This window comes from Trichomycterus rosablanca, chromosome 15 (genome assembly GCF_030014385.1).
Source record: "Trichomycterus rosablanca isolate fTriRos1 chromosome 15, fTriRos1.hap1, whole genome shotgun sequence".
Lineage (NCBI taxonomy): Eukaryota > Metazoa > Chordata > Actinopteri > Siluriformes > Trichomycteridae > Trichomycterus > Trichomycterus rosablanca.
The window spans coordinates 1270692-1289695 of NC_086002.1; the positions used below are offsets into that span (position 1 = coordinate 1270692).

A 19004-nucleotide genomic window follows, 5' to 3' on the forward strand; every position below is an offset into this window, starting at 1 on the left:
CACGATGTCTTTTCACTTGTAAATATGAACACAATTATGAATTATTTGGACCCAACTCATGAATCATGTTAGTACTTTTAGGCACTCTGACCTTCTGTTCTTTTAGAAACATTGAATTACTGTGGCTTTATGTGTGGACTTGGACGATGAGAATACATTCTACCTCAATAGAGGTACTTTTCGCACCCATGATCTGTAATGATCCTGTACTGTTTACAGAGAAGCAGTTCCATATTATGATGCTCCCGCCACCATGCTTTACAGTGGGTTTGGTTTTATTGGGATCATATGCACACACAACCTTTCTGATTCGGCTGAAGGATTGTCTGCCAAATTTTGGCATTTATGTCTTGTTAGCCCTCACTGTAAGTACCTCACCTGTATTGTACAGGTGTGCATTTGTGGGTATACAGTTATTGTCTGTAGCTCATACTTAAGCACATTTATCAAAGGAAAGGAACCACACCTGAGCAGGTATATCTGTTTGATGGAGCAATCACAGTGACAATATTCTGTCATAAAAACATTGTTTACCTGTTTTATCCGAACACAAACTGTTGTGTGTATGAACAGAGATAAAAGATGCCAGACCAACGAGCACTAAAGAACCCCTACCTGGACTATAATGGCCCTGAGAGCACACAGGACCTGTTCGACGCACAGGGCAAAGTAAGTCCAGACAAACCTCAAATTTTTCTGTTTACTGCACCATCCTGTACTGAAGGACGCATCACACCACTACTGTGAATTCTTTTTTTTTCTCCCAGCTCTCGGCCGGTTTTGTGGATCGAATCAGCTATAAAATCAGAGAGCTGTTGGCCGTGATGGAGAACGGGCTGAAGACGGCCGACCCGACCGACTGCACCGGCTACACAGGCTGGGCAGGTTAGAGAAACTTGTGGAATAATACAGCTGGTCAGTGTTGGTCATTGTAGCTAGAACGTGATCACGAGACGTGGTTATGTTTTGATATTACACCAACGTTAGTATTTCATCCAGTTCCATCAGTATTTTTAAGTGATTTTATTTTGAGGTATCAGTTTGGTGCTAATTTGGTCCTTCCCATTAAAATATACACTATAAGAAGTATTCGGACGCCTGACCACGAGCTTTTATTAATATAGACTGACCTCTATGTAATCTTTTTAGCTATAACAACAGCCGCTGTTCTGAGAAGCTTCTTACAAGACTTAGAAGTCTGTGTATGGGAATTTTGTGCCCATTTAGTTAATAGACGACAGCATTTGTATAGCTGGGCACTTATGTTGACATTCCAGTTTATTCCAGAGCTGGTGGGTGGGGCTGAGGTCAGGGCTGTGCAGGACACTGGAGTTTCTTTAAAACAGAGCTTGTTTACTTTATATTATTACTTTAATACACATGTTTATTATTTTTTGTATGTTATTAATCACGTTCTTGTTTTGTCTGTGATCAGGCATCGCCTTGCTCTACCTGCACCTTCACTCCGTCTACGGCAACCCTGCTTTCCTCCTCAAGGCGTTGGAGCACGTGGAGCGAAGCTTGAGGAGTCTGACCCAGCGCTGGGTGACTGGGGAATTTTAGTATCCTATCAGATCAGAGCATCTTTTCTCATTCCCGCCGTGCTTTCGTGTTTCACGTTCTCAGGTTGTTGCAGCTGCATAAATCAGTAGTGCGAGGGTCAGGAAGCATCCCGGACGAGCTGCTCTACGGCCGCGTGGGCTTCCTCTTCTCCCTCAGCTTCATCAACCAGCAGTTCCAGCAGGAGAAAATCCCCATTCAGTACATTCAACAGGTCAGTCAGGTCCTCCCAGGGTCCAGCTTCTCACTCTGGTGTCCATGTTGAACCAAAATACTGTTTATATAATAGACATACACTGTATGACCAAAAGTGTGCGTTGTAGATCTGCGACGCCGTGTTGGTCTCGGGACAGAATCTGGCTCAGAGGATGAGGGTGGGGCATCAGACGCCGCTCATGTACGAGTGGTATCAGGAGCACTATGTGGGTGCCGCCCATGGTCTGGCTGGCATCTACTACTTCCTCATGCAGGTAAAATCATCACATCAGTAAACAATGGGTGATACGACTAGGGGATTTGTACTGATACGCAGACAGCAAGCGAAAGGTGGACGTTCATTTTGTGTAAACGCACAATATAAAGCTGTGATCGATGACTGCACGCATGTAGGAGGTGAATCTAACCCTAGACTAGAAGTACTCATCTACTGAGTACTGGAGTCACACTGTGCTGTTCTCAAGTAGGCAGTGTAGCCTAGTGGTTAAGGTACTGTTCCAGTAATCAGAAGGTCACCGGTTCAAGCCTCACCACTGCAAGAAATCCTCTTCAAGGGTCAGCACCCCTGCTGCTCTACTGCGGCTCCATCCATCATAGCCGAACTGTTTCTGTGTGCGCACCTCTCCTAAACTCCTTCCCGCAAAACTTGAGATAATGTGGTGGTTCCAAAGCTGAACCGTTAGGCAAACAATGTCAGTTCAAAACTCTCACAGCTGAAAATTAGGTTGAATCTTGTCAATAAAATCGTTTGGCGCCAAAGGTAATTACAGTAATTTACCTCAATGTAAAAAATACAGTAAATCTCTGTATTCAGTATTTGGCATCAGGCAAAATTGTCATGATGCAGTGGAAAATACTGTTATGTACTGTAAAAACTATTTGCAGTATTTTACTGTGTGGTATGTGGTTAATAACTGTAGAAATTACAGAAATGTCTAACAGTGTGGATCTGAAGCTTTTTTACTGGGTTTATTTACCGGGTTGTTTACCGGGTTTAATACTACAAAGTTCACTGGATTTGTCTTCAAAGCTTTGTTCACTGTCACTGAACAGTTTGTCCTGGTCAGGGCTGCAGTGAGTCTGGCATCTCTGGGAAACACTGACTGCTGGGCAGGTCTCCTGTTTTATATTTTTTTATATTTATGGAAGGGACAGTTGTAGCCTAGTGGCCTAGTGGTTAGGGTACTGGACTAGTAATCAAAAAGGTTGCTGGTTCAAGCCCCACCACTGCCAGGTTGTCACTGTTGGGCCCTTGAGCAAGGCCCTTAACCCTCAATTGCAATTGCTGTAGTGTATACTGTCACAGCACTGTAAGTCGCTTTGGATAAAAGCGTCTGCTAAATACTGAAATTGTAAATGTAAATGGTTGGAAACCCAGAAGAAAAGCCACTGCAGACATGTGGAGAACATATCAAACTCTCTACAGACAGTAGCCAGAGGTGAAGCTTGAACCCAGGATTCATGTTGCCCTGCACCACCCACTCTACCAGCATCACCAGCATCTTCGGTTCTGGCATTTTGATGTTTATAAAATTGTTAAATGGTCAAAAAGATCTTCAGATATGCTGTACAGTCAGGTGCAAAAGTTTTTGCACCCCTTGTCAGAAAACCAAGAAACCACTACTGAATGTGCCTTACATTTAAGCTCTTTAACGTTATTTTATAATAAACTGTCATGCTATGGTAATAAAAAAAGCCACATGGGCTCGGGAGTACTTCAGAAAACCGTTGTCACTAAACACAGTCCACCACTGCATCAAGAAATGCAACCTGAAACTCTGTTACACACACAGGACTCAGCTTTTCTGGAAATGGGGGTTTGTCCTATAAAAAGTAGTTCATGCATATGGTAATATTATCTGTGATTGTGGGGCAGGACGGTGATTCAGGGTCCTCATGATCTGGGTTTGAACTCACTTGTTGCTGGTGTGGTTTCCTCAGGGGTGCATCTCTACCGAAATTCTTTTACATGGGAGATAATTTAAGGTGCACCGCTGTATTCTATATTGAGTTTAAGGTAGAAATAAGCAAATAATAAAAATAAGCAACAATCCATTTCAGTACTTCTGTTTCTGAGAGTCTGTTCCTCATATTATACACCTTATATTGTGCGGATAAGATGCAAATGACGGGCAGAAACACTCCCAGGACAGGGCGACTTACTACTTTCAGACACTAATCCACCTACTGGCAGGTACTGGTACCTACTGGAAGGTTTATGCATGCCAGTCCACTTGATATGTCTAAAATTTGTCTCATCTAGGGTTGCCAACCGTCCCGTAAAATACGGAATCGTTCCGTATTTGGAAACAACGCGGTGTTCCGTATTAAACTGATACTGGACGCGCTTTGTTCCGTATGTTTATCAATGGGAGAGAAACGCTGCAGATTAGACTGTTCAATACTAGAGCTGGGCGGTTCCTGAATCACCCGGGTTAATGATCCGAATCTTTGTACTGAATCAGGAATCACGAGTCCGAAATCTCAATTAACCCGGATCCTACCAGTCCTCTGACTGGCTGCTGCTAAGTATACAAGGCGAGTGAGCCGACTCACTGGAAACACCTCTGACTCAGATGATTTGGCTGAACCGACTTCACTCCAGTCTGTGAATCTAAGTAATAAGTTAAATATTCCAATAAACAGCGATTAAACAGGTGTTCGTTATGTGGCTGATTTTATGCACATGCTATTATTATTATTATTATTATTATTATTATTATTATTATCAGCAGTAGTGGTATAGATTAGTAATGCAGCATATTTTCTCCCCCCCTCTCCCCCATGATCAAGATTTCACATCAAGATTTATTTACAGAAGATGAGTGCATGGAAGACAAGTGATATTTGGATGCATTTGAATGCAGTAAATCAGTCGCAATCAGAACGTCAGTACAAGTGACTCAACTGACTCAAGTGACCCAAGTGAACCGGATCACATTACTGAGTGACTCAGATTAACCCGAGTGCATAAAATGAACCGAATTTACCGCCACTATAAATACTTCACTGTTTGAGTAGCGCAATGGACAGAGCGCACGTTCTTCTGCCCTAGGTTCGAATCTGGCTTAGGGTGAAACTAAAGTAACACAAGCAGGGCCGGCGCTATGGGGCGCTGGGGTGGGCATTGCCCCAACCCTCCCCCAATTTTCTTACTGCCCCCCTAAGCAACGCAGTCCAGAACCGGGGCTGCATGTCGGTGTGAAGATGGATTATGTAAAAATGTTGTTTTCACTATTGAGGAAAAAAAGTTACATGATGTTCTTTATGCATGTTGTTTAACCTAAAATATGGTTCTGATTTATTATTATAAAGAATGAAAATAATATAAGTTAAACAACCAGCCCAAGGTGTTCCTTATTTCCAGTTCTGAAAGTTGGCAACCCTAGTCTCATCCTTTGTACAAATGTGTAATTAAACCCTGTCGGTTTTCAAACACTGTCAAACGCTTATATAACAGCGCCATCTAGTGAGTCATAGTGAGAATTCGAGCTTCCAACAAATTTGTCTAAAAGTATGTGGACACTAAATGTCTAAAAGTATGTGGACACCTAATTAGAAGGTTTTTAAATATTCGTCATCAAATGCGTGATCATTAATATACACTATATAGCCGAAAGTATTCACTCACCCACCCAAATCATTGAATTCAGGTGTTCCAATCACTCCCATGGCCACAGGTGTATAATACCGAGCACCTCCGCATGCAGACTGCTTCTACACACATTAGTGAAAGAACGGGTCACTCTCAGAAGCTCAGTGAATTCCAGCATGGTACGGTGATGCCACCTGTGCAACAAGTCCAGTTGTAAAATTTCCTCACTACTAAATATTCCACAGTCGACTGTCAGTGCTGTTATAACAAAGTGGAAGTGATTGGGAACGACAGCAACTCAGCCACCAAGTGTTACCACGTAAAATGACAGGGCGGGGCAGCGGATGCTGAGGAACATAGTGCACAGAGGTCACCAACTTTCTGCAGAGTCGATCGTTACAGACCTCCAAACTTCATGTGGCCTTCAGATTAGCTCAGGAACAGTGTGTAGAGCAGAGGTCACTAACAGGCGGACCGCGGTCTGGACCCAGAAGCTGTCCCATACGGACCCGGACCTACAGCCAGAACAGAAAGTTATGATTTGAAACCTGACGGAGCGCTTCTATTTTAACCGGCGCAGCTTTTGTAATCTTTACGGTAGCGGTTTAGCGGATGAGAAAACGCACAGACCAATCACGTGACACCACTCAGCCAATCAAGTCTGTGCATTCCAGCCGGTAAACACTGCGACTCTACAGTGCAGACAGATGAGAGAGTTAGAGGCGAGTTACATGTGGAAAGACGGTGGAAAGAAAAAGAAAGATAGCGAACGTACAAAAAACGAAGGGAGAGATACAGACGACTGTGCAGGAGAAAGTTGAGAAAAAGACGAGTGAGACAGGAGACAAATGGCGCTCTCCAAAAAAGAAACGTGTACAGCAAAAATACAGCATTTAATCCGTGATGGAGAGACTAATTTCTGTTCTTACTCCCCACTGGAGCACAATTTATTTTTATTTTCTCTTAATTTGATAAGAGAAAGGTTTGATAAGGTGGGGCGGCCCGGGTCCTCTCTGTGTGGAGTTTGCATGTTCTCCCCGTGTCCGCGTGGGTTTCCTTCGGTGCTCCGGTTTCCTCCCACAGTACAAAGACGTACAAGTGAGGTGAATTGGAGACACTGAATTGTCCATGACTGTGTTCAATATAACCTTGTGACCTGATGAGTCTTGTGTAATGAGTAACTACCGCTCCTGTCATGATGTAACCAAAGTGTAAAACATGACGTTAAAATCCTAATAAATAAACAGACATCTGATTTGACAGTCAGTTATTGATTACATGCAGATGTTGATACAACTACTAGGCTACTTATATATAATATATATCAATATATATGTTATATATATGTTATAATATATATATATAGCAGTGATAGCTCAGTGGTTAATGTACTGGACTATTAAACAGAATAGTTCAAGCCCCGCCACCACCAAGTTGCCACTGTTGGGTCCCTGAGCAAGGTCCTTAACCCTCAGTTGCTCATCGTGTTCAGCTCATTGCGTAAGTCGCTTTGGATAAAAGCGTCTGCTGAAAATGTAAATATATATATACAGTATATACAGTGTATCACGAAAGTGAGTACACCCCTCACATTTCTGCAAATATTTCATTATATCTTTTCATGGGACAACACTATAGACATGAAACTTGGATATAACTTAGAGTAGTCAGTGTACAACTTGTATAGCAGTGTAGATTTACTGTCTTCTGAAAATAACTCAACACACAGCCATTAATGTCTAAATAGCTGCAACATAAGTGAGTACACCCCACAGTGAACATGTCCAAATTGTGCCTAAAGTGTCAATATTTTGTGTGACCACCATTATTATCACTGCCTTAACCCTCCTGGGCATGGAATTCACCAGAGCTGCACAGGTTGCTACTGGAATCCTCTTCCACTCCTCCATGATGACATCACGGAGCTGGTGGATGTTAGACACCTTGAACTCCTCCACTTTCCACTTGAGGATGCGCCACAGGTGCTCAATTGGGTTTAGTCCATCACCTTTACCTTCAGCTTCCTCAGCAAGGCAGTTGTCATCTTGGAGGTTTCAGAATGTCACAGTACATGTTGGAATTCATGTTTCCCTCAATGAACCGCAGCTCCCCAGTGCCAGCAACACTCATGCAGCCCAAGACCATGATGCTACCACCGCCATGCTTGACTGTAGGCAAGATACAGTTGTCTTGGTACTTCTCACCAGGGCGCCGCCACACATGCTGGACATTATCTGAGCCAAACAAGTTTATCTTGGTCTCGTCAGACCACAGGGCATTCCAGTAATCCATGTTCTTGGACTGCTTGTCTTCAGCAAACTGTTTGCTGGCTTTCTTGTGCGTCAGCTTCCTTCTGGGATGACGACCATGCAGACCGAGTCGATGCAGTGTGCGGTGTATGGTCTGAGCACTGACAGGCTGACCTCCCATGTCTTCAACCTCTGCAGCAATGCTGGCAGCACTCATGTGTCTATTTTTTAAAGCCAACCTCTGGATATGACGCCGAACACGTGGACTCGACTTCTTTGGTCGACCCTGGCAAAGCCTGTTCCGAGTGGAACCTGTCCTGGAAAACCGCTGTATGACCTTGGCCACCATGCTGTAGCTCAGTTTCAGGGTGTTAGCAATCTTCTTATAGCCCAGGCCATCTTTGTGGAGAGCAACAATTCTATTTCTCACGTCCTCAGAGAGTTATTTGCCATGAGGTGCCATGTTGAATATCCAGTGGCCAGTATGAGCGAATTGTACCCAAAACACCAAATTTAACAGCCCTGCTCCCCATTTACACCTGGGACCTTGACACATGACACCAGGGAGGGACAACGACACATTTGGGCACAATTTGGACATGTTCACTGTGGGGTGTACTCACTTATGTTGCAGCTATTTAGACATTAATGGCTGTGTGTTGAGTTATTTTCAGAAGACAGTAAATCTACACTGCTATACAAGTTGTACACTGACTACTCTAAGTTATATCCAAGTTTCATGTCTATAGTGTTGTCCCATGAAAAGATATAATGAAATATTTGCAGAAATGTGAGGGGTGTACTCACTTTTGTGATACACTGTATATAACATTCCGGACCTTTGCTTCAAGAAATTTTCTCTAACTGGACCTCTTTAAATTTTAGTTGAATACCCCTGGTGTAGAGCTTCATGGAATGGGTCTCCATGGCCGAGCAGCTGCATCCAAGCCTTACATCACTGAGTGCATGGTGTAAAGCACGCCGCCACTGGACTCTAGAGCAGTGGAGACGTGTTCTCTGGAGTGACGAAGTGTTCTCCGTCTGGAGATCCGATGGACGAATCTGGGTTTGGCGGTTGCCAGGAGACGGTACCTGTCTGGCTGTATTGTGCCGAGTGTAAAGTGTGGTGGAGGGGGCATTATGGTGTGGGGATGTTTTTCAGGAGTCGGGCTCGGCCCCTTAGTTCCAGTGAAAGGAACTCTTAATGCTTCAGCATACCAAGAGATTTTGGACAATTTCATGCTCCCGACTTTGTGGGAACAGTTTGGGGATGGCCCCTTCCTGTTCCAACATGACTGCGCACCAGTGCACAAAGCACAAGCTCCATAAAAACACAGATGAGTGAGTTTGGTGTAGAACTTGACTGACCTGACCTGACCTGAACTGAGTGCTGACCTCAACCTGATAGATAGAAAACCTTTGGGATGAATTAGAGCGGAGACTGTGAGCCAGGCCTTCTCGTCCAACATCAGTGTCTGACCTCACAAATGCGCTTCTGGAAGAATGGTAAAAAATTCCCATAAACACACTCCTAAACCTTGTGGAAAGCCTTCCCAGAAGAGTTGAAGCTGTTATAGCTGCAAAGGGTGGCGACATCATATTAAACCCTATGGATTAAGAATGGGAGTCACTCAGGTTCATATGTGTGTGAAGACAGGCGAGCGAATATTTTTGGTAATATAGTGTATATAGACACCCCCCCCCCCCCCCCCCCCCCCCACACACACACACCTCCACCTATTATGTCAGGCTAGAATAGCTTTTCACTCTTTTGTGACCCATTGGTAGCTTAGTGTTTGGGGTACTGGACTAATGATAAGAACTGTTAGGTCCCTGAGCAAGGCACCTTAAGGCTCAGTTGTATTCAGTTCAATGCGTCAATGCAAATTTGTGTGCACATTTTAGTAAAATGAGCTTTTGTGAGATCAGGTACTGATATTGGAGGACTGGATTAAAAAAAATGTTTTATTATTATTATTATTTTTATTATTATTATTAATTGATTTCGTGCAGGTTAGAAGCTCTGAAGTAACTGAACTCAATAAATAGAAGATGTGTCCATATACTTTTGGACACGTAGGTTGTGTTTCAGGATAAATTAAACACACCCGGTTCCTCGGTAAATGTCCTGAACAGAAACTTACGCGAACGATGTTCGGTTTCGATTTCATCCCTGAATGGTGTGAATCATTTTACTGAATCGGTTCCTTTAAACAAAGCCTTTTAAATGGAGAAAAATAAAAACGAGTCATTTTTTCGGATCAGAGGGAATCGATTTGCGTTTGAATCGTTATAAAAGCGCACCAGGCGCACTTTTGAGCATCAGTTGCACACCAGAGGACCAGAACAGAAGGACCAAAATACCATTTGTTAAACAGCATACATTATTTATTTGTATTTCATTTATTATTTCATTTTATTAAGTAATAGAGGAGCTTGTTCAACATGAGTGCGAGTCTGAGTGAGCAGTATGAGGAGAAGGTGCGGCCCTGTATTGACCTGATAGACTCTCTGCGGGCTCTGGGTGTGGAGAAGGACCTGGCACTGCCCGCTATAGCCGTGATCGGTGACCAAAGCTCGGGGAAAAGTTCAGTACTGGAGGCGCTGTCTGGGGTGACACTGCCCCGAGGGAGTGGTGAGTAAAACAGATAGGCAGAAAAGAATGGAAGAAGGGGGGCAATTCATGTTTTACACCTGCACATGTGTATCTAATTATAAGAGAAGAATGCACAGGTAAAGCCAAAAGTTTATGTACATTTTTAACAGAAACACTGATTTATTCTTTTCTTTCTGTGATGAGATTATATGAATGTACTGATTTAAATATCACCAGAGCACATAAAGCAACTTGAATTATTAATTATTTCAGTTTGTGGCCTCATTAGGCCTCATTAGTGTTAAGGCTCGTTTGGGGCACTCAAGGTGGCTCAGCAGATTCGACCGGCACCCAGTTGTCCACGTCATAAGGATGGTAGGCTGAATAGGGATTCGCCTCCTTGCTGCTGAAACGACGACTCCTACTGTCCGATCAAGGCATCGCCAGATTACAAATGCTGAGTGGCATCATGGTGCCTCCTCAGGCAGTGAAGGTGTCAGAGTGCACAGAAATGTTGAGTATTTTTTACCCTTACAAACACAGGTATCGTGACTCGATGCCCACTGGAGCTGAAGATGAAGAGGAGCAAGGAGGAGGATGTGTGGCACGCAAAGATCAGCTACCCAAGTCATGAGGAGGAGATTGAAGATCCAGCAGATGTGGAGAAAATGATCAGAGAGGGTAATGCCACACCTGAGAACCTCACACTATATAAATGTGCTTTTCCTTATCAGTACTGGTTGTTTATGGTGACACGGTGCGCGATATGGTTTTTGTTTGTAGCTCAGAATCAAATAGCCGGTGTCGGTGTCGGCATCAGTGAGGAACTCATCACTCTAGAGGTGACGTCGTCAAACGTTCCTGACCTAACGCTTATCGATCTGCCCGGCATTGCCCGCGTAGCGGTTAAAGGGCAACCTGAGAACATCGGGGAACAGGTGAGTGACCAAACGTATAACCGGTTCTTCAAGAAATGCTACAATAGTGCACATCAATTATAGCCTGAGTGAAGAGAACAGAAAACACTGGCACACGAAACTGGCGGCACAGAGGAATCCAAATAATTCCAGGCTAACAATAATGAAAGATCCAGTGTTCCACCTGCTTAGTGTGGAGTTATACGATATGCATGAATGTGACAGACAGAACAGCCTGAATGGAAATCCAACTTTCCTTGCAAGCATTGAATTGCCTCTGGCGTTGAATTTAAGAGTTGATGCCTCACAATGGGCATTTATTATTCAAAGCAACTTACAGTACAGACAGAATTAACCTGAGCACCCGACAGTTAAGAGCCTTGTTCAAGGGCCTCAGTAGTCCAGCACCTTAACCGCAGAGCCTTAGCAGCGCCATTTACTCTACGAGAAGGTATGTCCTCCTATGTCAGTCTGGGGTTCCCTTCTGTCCTCCTGTTTCCTGGTGCCCAACTCCCTTTATGCTTAACTCACCTTATGGTTTTGGGTGCCATACAGGATCATGCGACCTGACGTGGAACGTGACATCTAGACCTGTCTCATTCTCTCGTAGATCAAGAGGCTGATCTCAAAGGTCATCAAAAAGCAGGAAACCATCAACCTCGTGGTGGTGCCGTGTAACGTGGACATAGCCACCACAGAAGCACTGCAGATGGCACAGGAAGTAGATCCAGAGGGCGCGAGAACCCTCGGTCAGTGTCGGCTTTTCAAAATCAATTTAAATTGTCTTTTCATTTTGGATTTTCCCAGCCTTCTCATTCCCTAACACACCTACCCGTTGACAGGCATCCTAACGAAGCCCGACCTGGTGGATAAAGGCACGGAGGAGACGGTGGTGTCCATCGTTCATAACGAGATCATCAGCCTGACCAAAGGCTACATGATCGTCAGGTGTCGAGGACAGAAGGAGATCATGGACCGGGTCTCTCTGAACGAAGCCACTGACAAGGAGAAGGATTTCTTCAGAGATCACCCGCACTTCAGGTGAGCCGCTGTCCAGTTGTAGCCTCAGATTCCTGCTCCTGACCATTTCTCCTGCAGAACTGCTACTCACTAGATGTTTTTCTTGTACAGTTCCTATTTCCAGAAAACGCAAACACAGGTTTTCACTGGTCAACTTTATTGTATTTTGTTAGTTTGAAATGATTTAGAATATGATGCCTGCACCACACCCCAAAAAACTTGGGACAGAGGCCTGTTTACACATGTGTTTTACATCTTTTTCTTTGTCACAGAGTTTCAGGTTGCATTTCCTAATGCAGTGGTGGACTGTGTTAAGTGAAATACGCCTAAATTTATCACAGTAGCGTGGCGGCTGTCTGGGAGCTTAAAAGTCACAAACATTTAACAGAGGTTTCTGGCTTTGCATTACACGTTCTGAGATCTCTCCAGAATTCCTAAATCTTTTCACAATATTATGAACAGTAGATGGCGCAAGACTGATGATGAAGTTTGGAACACAGTGGTGAGCCACGACCCATCATTGCTTGTACAGACTGATCCTGTGGTGGATCCTCCCTTTAAAATAAAAATTCAAGAGCATGATAAGCATGCCACAGATCCATCTTCTGACCGGATCCAGACCAGCACAAGTCGGGCCTTTTGTTTTAATGTATTTTGGTATTTGAGGGGATGCTGAACCACAGTCTCTCACACACATGTGCAGGTGAAGTTCTAGCAGGCTGAATCTTATAGCCAGCGGCACCGTCTTGTTCTTGGTCTCATCACTGCTTATATTCTGTAGCCGTGTGTTTTTGGTGAGTTTTAAATGCACCGATGTTTTTTTTTTTTTTTGCAGCACGCTGTATGAGGAAGGTAAAGCCACCATCCCCAAACTGGCTGAGAAACTCACGCTGGAACTCGTCCATCACATCGAGGTAAAAATAACCTGGTTTGTGCATCATTCAGGTGTGTGTGTTCAGAAAACCTAAACGTGTGTGTGTGTGTGTGTGTTTGCGTTTAGCTGTCTCTGCCGCGGCTGGAGGAGCAGATTGAGAAGAAGTTGGCTGAAACTCAGGCCGAGCTGGACCGCTATGGCTCCGGACCCCCCACAGATCCAGCAGGGCGGATCACCTTTCTGATAGACGTGAGCAGTACACAGAAATACACACCCATTATATTGTATGTCACACAGAGCCACACACTGCCATCCGTGATCAGCCGCTCCCAAGCAGACACCTCGCCAGCAGAGGTCGTATTTGCCCCAGTGATGAGGAGCGCTTTTACAACCACGGTCCCTCCTCATACAGACACACAGCCAATCACGTGTCTGTGTAGGCGCCTGACTGGCTGATAGCAGAACTGAGATTTAAAAACTGAGAGTACCGTGCCATCATGAGGCAGTAGCTTCCCACGCAGTAGCCACTCGGGCGATTTTATTTCAGTTTGTTTTGATAATCATGACAACTGGCTGAGTAACAGCGTAATATTCAGAATTTATTTGGACGTTAGATGTCGAGGATAGTTAGAAAAATGTGACGTGTTATGTTGTGTGTTAGAAAATCACAGCGTTCACTCATGACGTTGTGAACCTGACGACAGGAGAGGAGCTGAGGAACGTGCAACACTTCAATATTTTCTCAGAACTCCGTCGTTACTTTGCACAATGGAAGGGTCAACTAGATTCATCCGGAGTGAAGTGTGAGTATATGAACGTATACTGTGATTTATTATGGGAAGTTATTATATGCGACTGTTTTAGCAAGAACAGCCGACGGTCAATCAAGTTTCCTTTTAATTGTGTCCACTATGACGACTGAATGAATTTCCTTTCTTAAACCAGAGATGATTGTCACTAATATGATGAATCTTTGGGAATTTTCTAGTCAACCAAAGAATTGAGAAGGAAGTGGAGGACTACGAGATGAAATATCGAGGCAGAGAGCTTCCAGGCTTCATCAACTACAAAACCTTTGAGATGATGGTGAAGGAGCAGATCAAGCAGCTTGAGGAACCTGCAATCAAAATATTAAAAGATACCTCAGGTATACGTCATGAATGAGTTTATAGAAAATGTTTAGTGCATGTTGAGGTATGTAACGGGTTGGATGCTGAACGCATATTTAGCAGAGCGCCCCTGTTTAGAGACGTGCCACCCTAGTTTGGCTGGTGGAGGGAGTGCGGAGTCACATTGTGAACCGTTGTTGTCTTAGCTGACACAACTTTCAGCTTGATGCGTGAAGCCCTTCACAGTGGCTAGGGAACTAGGGCTGCCACTAACGACTATTTTTCTATCGATTAACCTATAGACTATTTTATCGATTAATCTAACGATTAATTTAAAAAAAATTAATTCAGAATCTCATTTACGCGTCTTTTATTTTAACACTAAACTGTACATCATAATAATATAACACAGAACTAAATGTAAACAGGGTTTATGTCCATATGATCACATTTTCAAGTGCTCCATATTAAACAGAGTGCAGCACGTGTTTAAGGTGTTCCGTACACAAAGCAAAGTGCTTCAACTTATAGCAGAAATAAAATAGTTAGATGTAGCCGCGTCTCATTAAGTCCAACGTACAGTAATGACAGAATGAGCCCAGATTCTAACCTGCACGTTCACTCAACACTTACTTCACATTGTAAGAAGCTTTTTGCGCTTTGAGCACTGCGGCAACCTTAAAAATTGCGAGCCCGATGCAGCAAAGTGTGCGGCGGTGTAACTGAACTCGCTAAGAAATACGATATTCCAAGATCTCCGTGATTAAGAAGTTGAAACAATATAGACGTGCAACATGGCGGTGGTGCGTCTGTGGTACCATCAAAGCTTTACACAGTGAACAAACCAGCTTTTTGTTTTGTACCAGTTTTAAGTATCACCAAACGTTGGATGATTTGGGTCGTGGAAAACTTTGAGCTTTTCTTTGAAAGCTCTACAATCGTCCTCTGACGGCTGCAGACGGTGTTTTTTAAGACTGCGATTAATGCCACCAACCAGTGACCGGACCAAATACGACTGAGGTCCTGCACACAGCGAGTAGTGCTGAGGGAATCATATGAAAGCTTATATGAATGAAGACGTTGTAGAAATTAAAAAAGGATCACTTATAAACATAGTTTTAAAAACGATGCATCAACTTAAAATATTGACGTTGGCGCATTTTTAGCGACGAGGCTTGTGGAGGCTTTATGTTACATCTTGTAAACCACAGTGGGACCAGATTGTACAGAGAGAGTAAGATGAATTGCTTGTGTTGCCTTCATTGCGCAAATAAATCAGGGTCACTTTACTTTCCAAATCCTCCCCTTTTTAGTTTGTGGCTATTAAGCCACAGTGTTGTTTTACCTTGCCTTGAGATTCTGCACTATGGGTCTCCACTGGCATCAAATAATCTTCCTAAATATGAAGTTCTCTGTGTTTGTATTAGTGCTGATGGAGATTCTCTTAACTGTCTTTAGATCTCATTAGGAAACGCTTACTCCAGCTGGCACAGAACAGCTTCGTGGGCTTCCCCGACCTCATCAAAACAGCAAAGGTAGGTTTCAGATCATCAAGCCTGAAATAATATTCTGTGGAACAAGAAGTCAAAACATGGACGGGTTGGATCTGGCAATAAAAATATCGTGGTAGAAGGGCTGAGGGAAATGTGAATTCTGATCTCTACCACGTGCTCTCTACCAACAAATCCTAAAAGAGTATGATGCACCGTCAGTGGTCCCCAACCACCAGGCCGCGGACTGGTATCGGTCTGTATGTCATTTATTACCAGGCCGCACAGAAAGAATAAATAATTAGAGTTCTGTACAAAAGCAGTAAAAACAAGCTTCCATTTCCAGCACACTTCGGGTGTTATTACCTCTTATCACCACTAAGTGGAGCAGCGTCTCATTGCAGGGAAAAAAGCTCAGGGTTCCCACTGATTTTCCATTTGTGAGTAGTATAGTTATTCAAATCCTCTGCTGGTCTGTGAAATGATATCTTATATGAAACCAGCCTGTGGTGCAAAAAAAAGGTTGAGATTGCTCATCTAATGCTTAAGTTCAGTTGCATTATTCAATAAGGCAATGATCAGAAGCACAGGAGCAGGTCCGGCTCAGGGGTTTTGGATAAACCTAGTTAAAGATCAAAGCTTGAGCTTAAGGAGGAAAAAAAAGCACATAGTTTTAATGTAGTTTATTTTTCTGGATGATGATTAAACCGTTCTCATGGCTGAGAATTTTATGGGATGAGACATGAGACTTTGCTTGAGCTCGTGAGTAACTTAATATTTTTTTTTCCTCTCCAGGCCAAGATCGAGAACATAAAGCAGCTGAAGGAGATGGAGGCTGAGACAACGTTGAGGACTCAGTTTAAGATGGAGATGATCATCTACACCCAGGACAGCATGTACAGTGACTATCTGAGCAAGATAAGAAATGAAGAAGATGAGGAAGACAGCGGAAGGTCTTTTGAACCCAAACATCGCAGCATCATTTCCAGTTCTTGGTTTAATTACCAAGATAACAAAGCCACTCTTCAGGAACTGATGCGCCACCTCAAATCCTACTACGACGTAAGTGTTTATATCAGCCGTATTTGTTCTATTTTGGGAAGGTCAGGTTACAATAGCTTAACATCCAGAAACAGTTGTGTAGTGTGCTAATGTGTTCATCTCTTTTAATCGCACCTTGGTGTGTTTAGATCGCGAGTAAGCGTCTGGCTGATCAGCTGCCACTGCTGTTGATGTATCTGCTGCTGCAGGAGTCGGCTGCGCAGCTGCAGAGAGAAATGCTTCAGCTCATCCAGGAGAAAGACGCCACCGAGCATCTGCTGAAGGAAGACCACGACATCGGAAACAAACGCGCCGGCCTGGAGAGCCGCCAGAACCGCCTGAAGCAGGCCCGCAGCTACCTGGTCAAGTTTTAGGCTCCATCATGTGGTCACGTTTAGGGTCCGTTGGGTTACTGGATTGTGTTTGTTACAGGCTCGATGAATGGTGTGATTTTGAGAATAAATTCGAAAAAAGGGATGTTGAGGATTTGGTAAAGTTCTACTTTTACATTGGTTTCTAAATATGAACCTCAATCCCCTGCACATCAGCACCAGTGTGTAATAAGTATAAGGAACCTGAACCTGCTTTGCAAAAGCTGCATTTATTTAAAAGAAGCAGACAAACTTTTCTATTTTGTTGAAGCAGAATTTGCAGGTCGTGGCGTCTAAGCTATGGTGCTCCCTTTCGTCCATGCTTCTATAAATTGGCAAGCTTATGATGGCAATCCTAGCACACCCCTGTCCCTAATATTTCAAGTTTATTCTTAAAATCCTTTACACTTAAAAAAATATATATAACACTTATTCGCTGTGGTAGTAATCATCTGTAGCTGCTTTATTACATTTACATTTACATTTTTGGCATTTAGCAGACGCTTTTACCCAAAGCGACTTACAGTACCGTGACAGAATATTATCTAAGCAATTGAGGGTTAAGGGCCTTGCTCAAGGGCCCAACAGTGGCAACCTGGCAGTGGTGGGGCTTGAACTAGCGACCTTTGGATTACTAGTCCAGTACCTTAACCTTATTACTGCTGTAAAGCTACAACTGTTTTAGACAAGAACATTATAAATGTTACATATTTATCAATATGTATCTGACTAGCTGTTATTAAAGATATAGTATAGTGCAGGGGTGGACCATTACAGTTTTCCAAGGGAAACTGGGACTGTTGTGGAGGGCTGGACCAAGAGGCTGAACTTAATCTATTAAATCTATTTATGTAATGAAGGGTAGATTGTACAGTTTTGATAAGCTGTTACTGTTAAGAGTAAATGCTACAATCAGGCAATGAAAATGACAAGTAGGCGAGGAAAACATCAACATCAACTTTTATAAAAACAGTTGTGAACAAAACGTGCTGGTTTTTAAATTAACTTTACACAAAGTACTGTTGCTGTTTAGTTTGGAGTCTAAATACCTCATTTGATGTTGTCATTTGTAATAGTTAAATATGGTTTTTGGAAATCACAAAGCTGGTCTTGACTGCTTCGATCCTGGATGTGTAAAGCTTTATAAAAAGCTTCAGATGCAATAGTTAGTGTGTGTTCTATGTATGTATGTATGTATGAGTGCAACAGGTGCAGCAGTGTTGTTGGGGCATACCCTGTTAGCGCTGGTTATTTTTTATTTTATTTTTTTGCACTCATATGAGTACAACACACGACACATATCATTGTTAGCAGAAAAAAACAAGCACACCGCACATCACCCAGCTAATACCATTCATATGATGACGGGCAGCATCGTGCTGTGAAGAACTGAGGGAGGAACACAGCTAAATACAGTGACATCCTTACTCTTCAACTTTCACCACAGCAATGACCCGAAGCATACAGCCAAAACAACACAGGAGTGGCTTCAGGTCAAATCTGACAAGGTTGGAGAAGATTTGTCTCGGAGAAGGGGATGAACTGCCCAAATTAAGGTGTAAACAGCTTGCAGAGCAGCTGCATTGCTCTACACAGTATTGAATAAATACTTGAATAATATTTGAGTAAAATCGTTCAGCTCTAGATTTTTAAGACATTTTTGAACCTCCCAAATTCACAACACAATAAAGTGCGCAAACAGTCGAGCCGTTTTATCCACTGTTCATTTCGACCTAGCATAACTTCAAAAACGCTACAATAAACTAATCATTAAATAAGTAAATATTTGCTGTGTTGTGTTTAGGTTGTTCTTTATTTGTATAATCCCCTGCTGCTAACTTAGATAAATGTAAAACGCACACATTTATAATCTTTACATTGTGAAAACAAATGTAAACATAAAGGTGTAATGAGGCTTCTCGCCACTAGGTCTCAGCAGTCACAAAAACATCACCACAGCTCACAA

General features: G+C 43.2%; 1 protein-coding gene and 1 pseudogene across 1 annotated transcript; both read left to right on the top strand.

The window, feature by feature from the left end:
• The first annotated feature begins 86 nt into the window (after positions 1 to 86).
• On the top strand, positions 87 to 3676 carry LOC134329521 (glutathione S-transferase LANCL1-like; annotated as a pseudogene).
• A 6281-nt stretch (positions 3677 to 9957) lies between these two features.
• Positions 9958 to 18821, top strand: LOC134329347 (interferon-induced GTP-binding protein Mx1-like). The gene is made up of 12 exons (XM_063010580.1): positions 9958 to 10255; positions 10760 to 10897; positions 11000 to 11154; positions 11744 to 11882; positions 11976 to 12174; positions 12989 to 13067; positions 13154 to 13276; positions 13689 to 13830; positions 14016 to 14174; positions 15595 to 15671; positions 16422 to 16688; positions 16817 to 18821. Exons 1-12 carry the CDS (start codon positions 10066 to 10068, stop codon positions 17039 to 17041), a joined length of 1893 nt encoding a protein of 630 aa, XP_062866650.1. The 5' UTR covers positions 9958 to 10065; the 3' UTR covers positions 17042 to 18821.
• The last annotated feature ends 183 nt before the right edge of the window (positions 18822 to 19004 follow it).

Bases quoted from the DNA above. Each gene is read 5' to 3' on its own strand.
- LOC134329347 (XM_063010580.1), top strand. From the start codon at position 10,066: ATGAGTGCGAGTCTGAGTGAGCAGTATGAGGAGAAGGTGCGGCCCTGT. The intron at 11,883-11,975 runs GTCAGTGTCGGC...ACCCGTTGACAG, and splicing joins AGAGGGCGCGAGAACCCTCG to GCATCCTAACGAAGCCCGAC. The intron at 15,672-16,421 runs GTAGGTTTCAGA...TTTCCTCTCCAG, and splicing joins ACCTCATCAAAACAGCAAAG to GCCAAGATCGAGAACATAAA.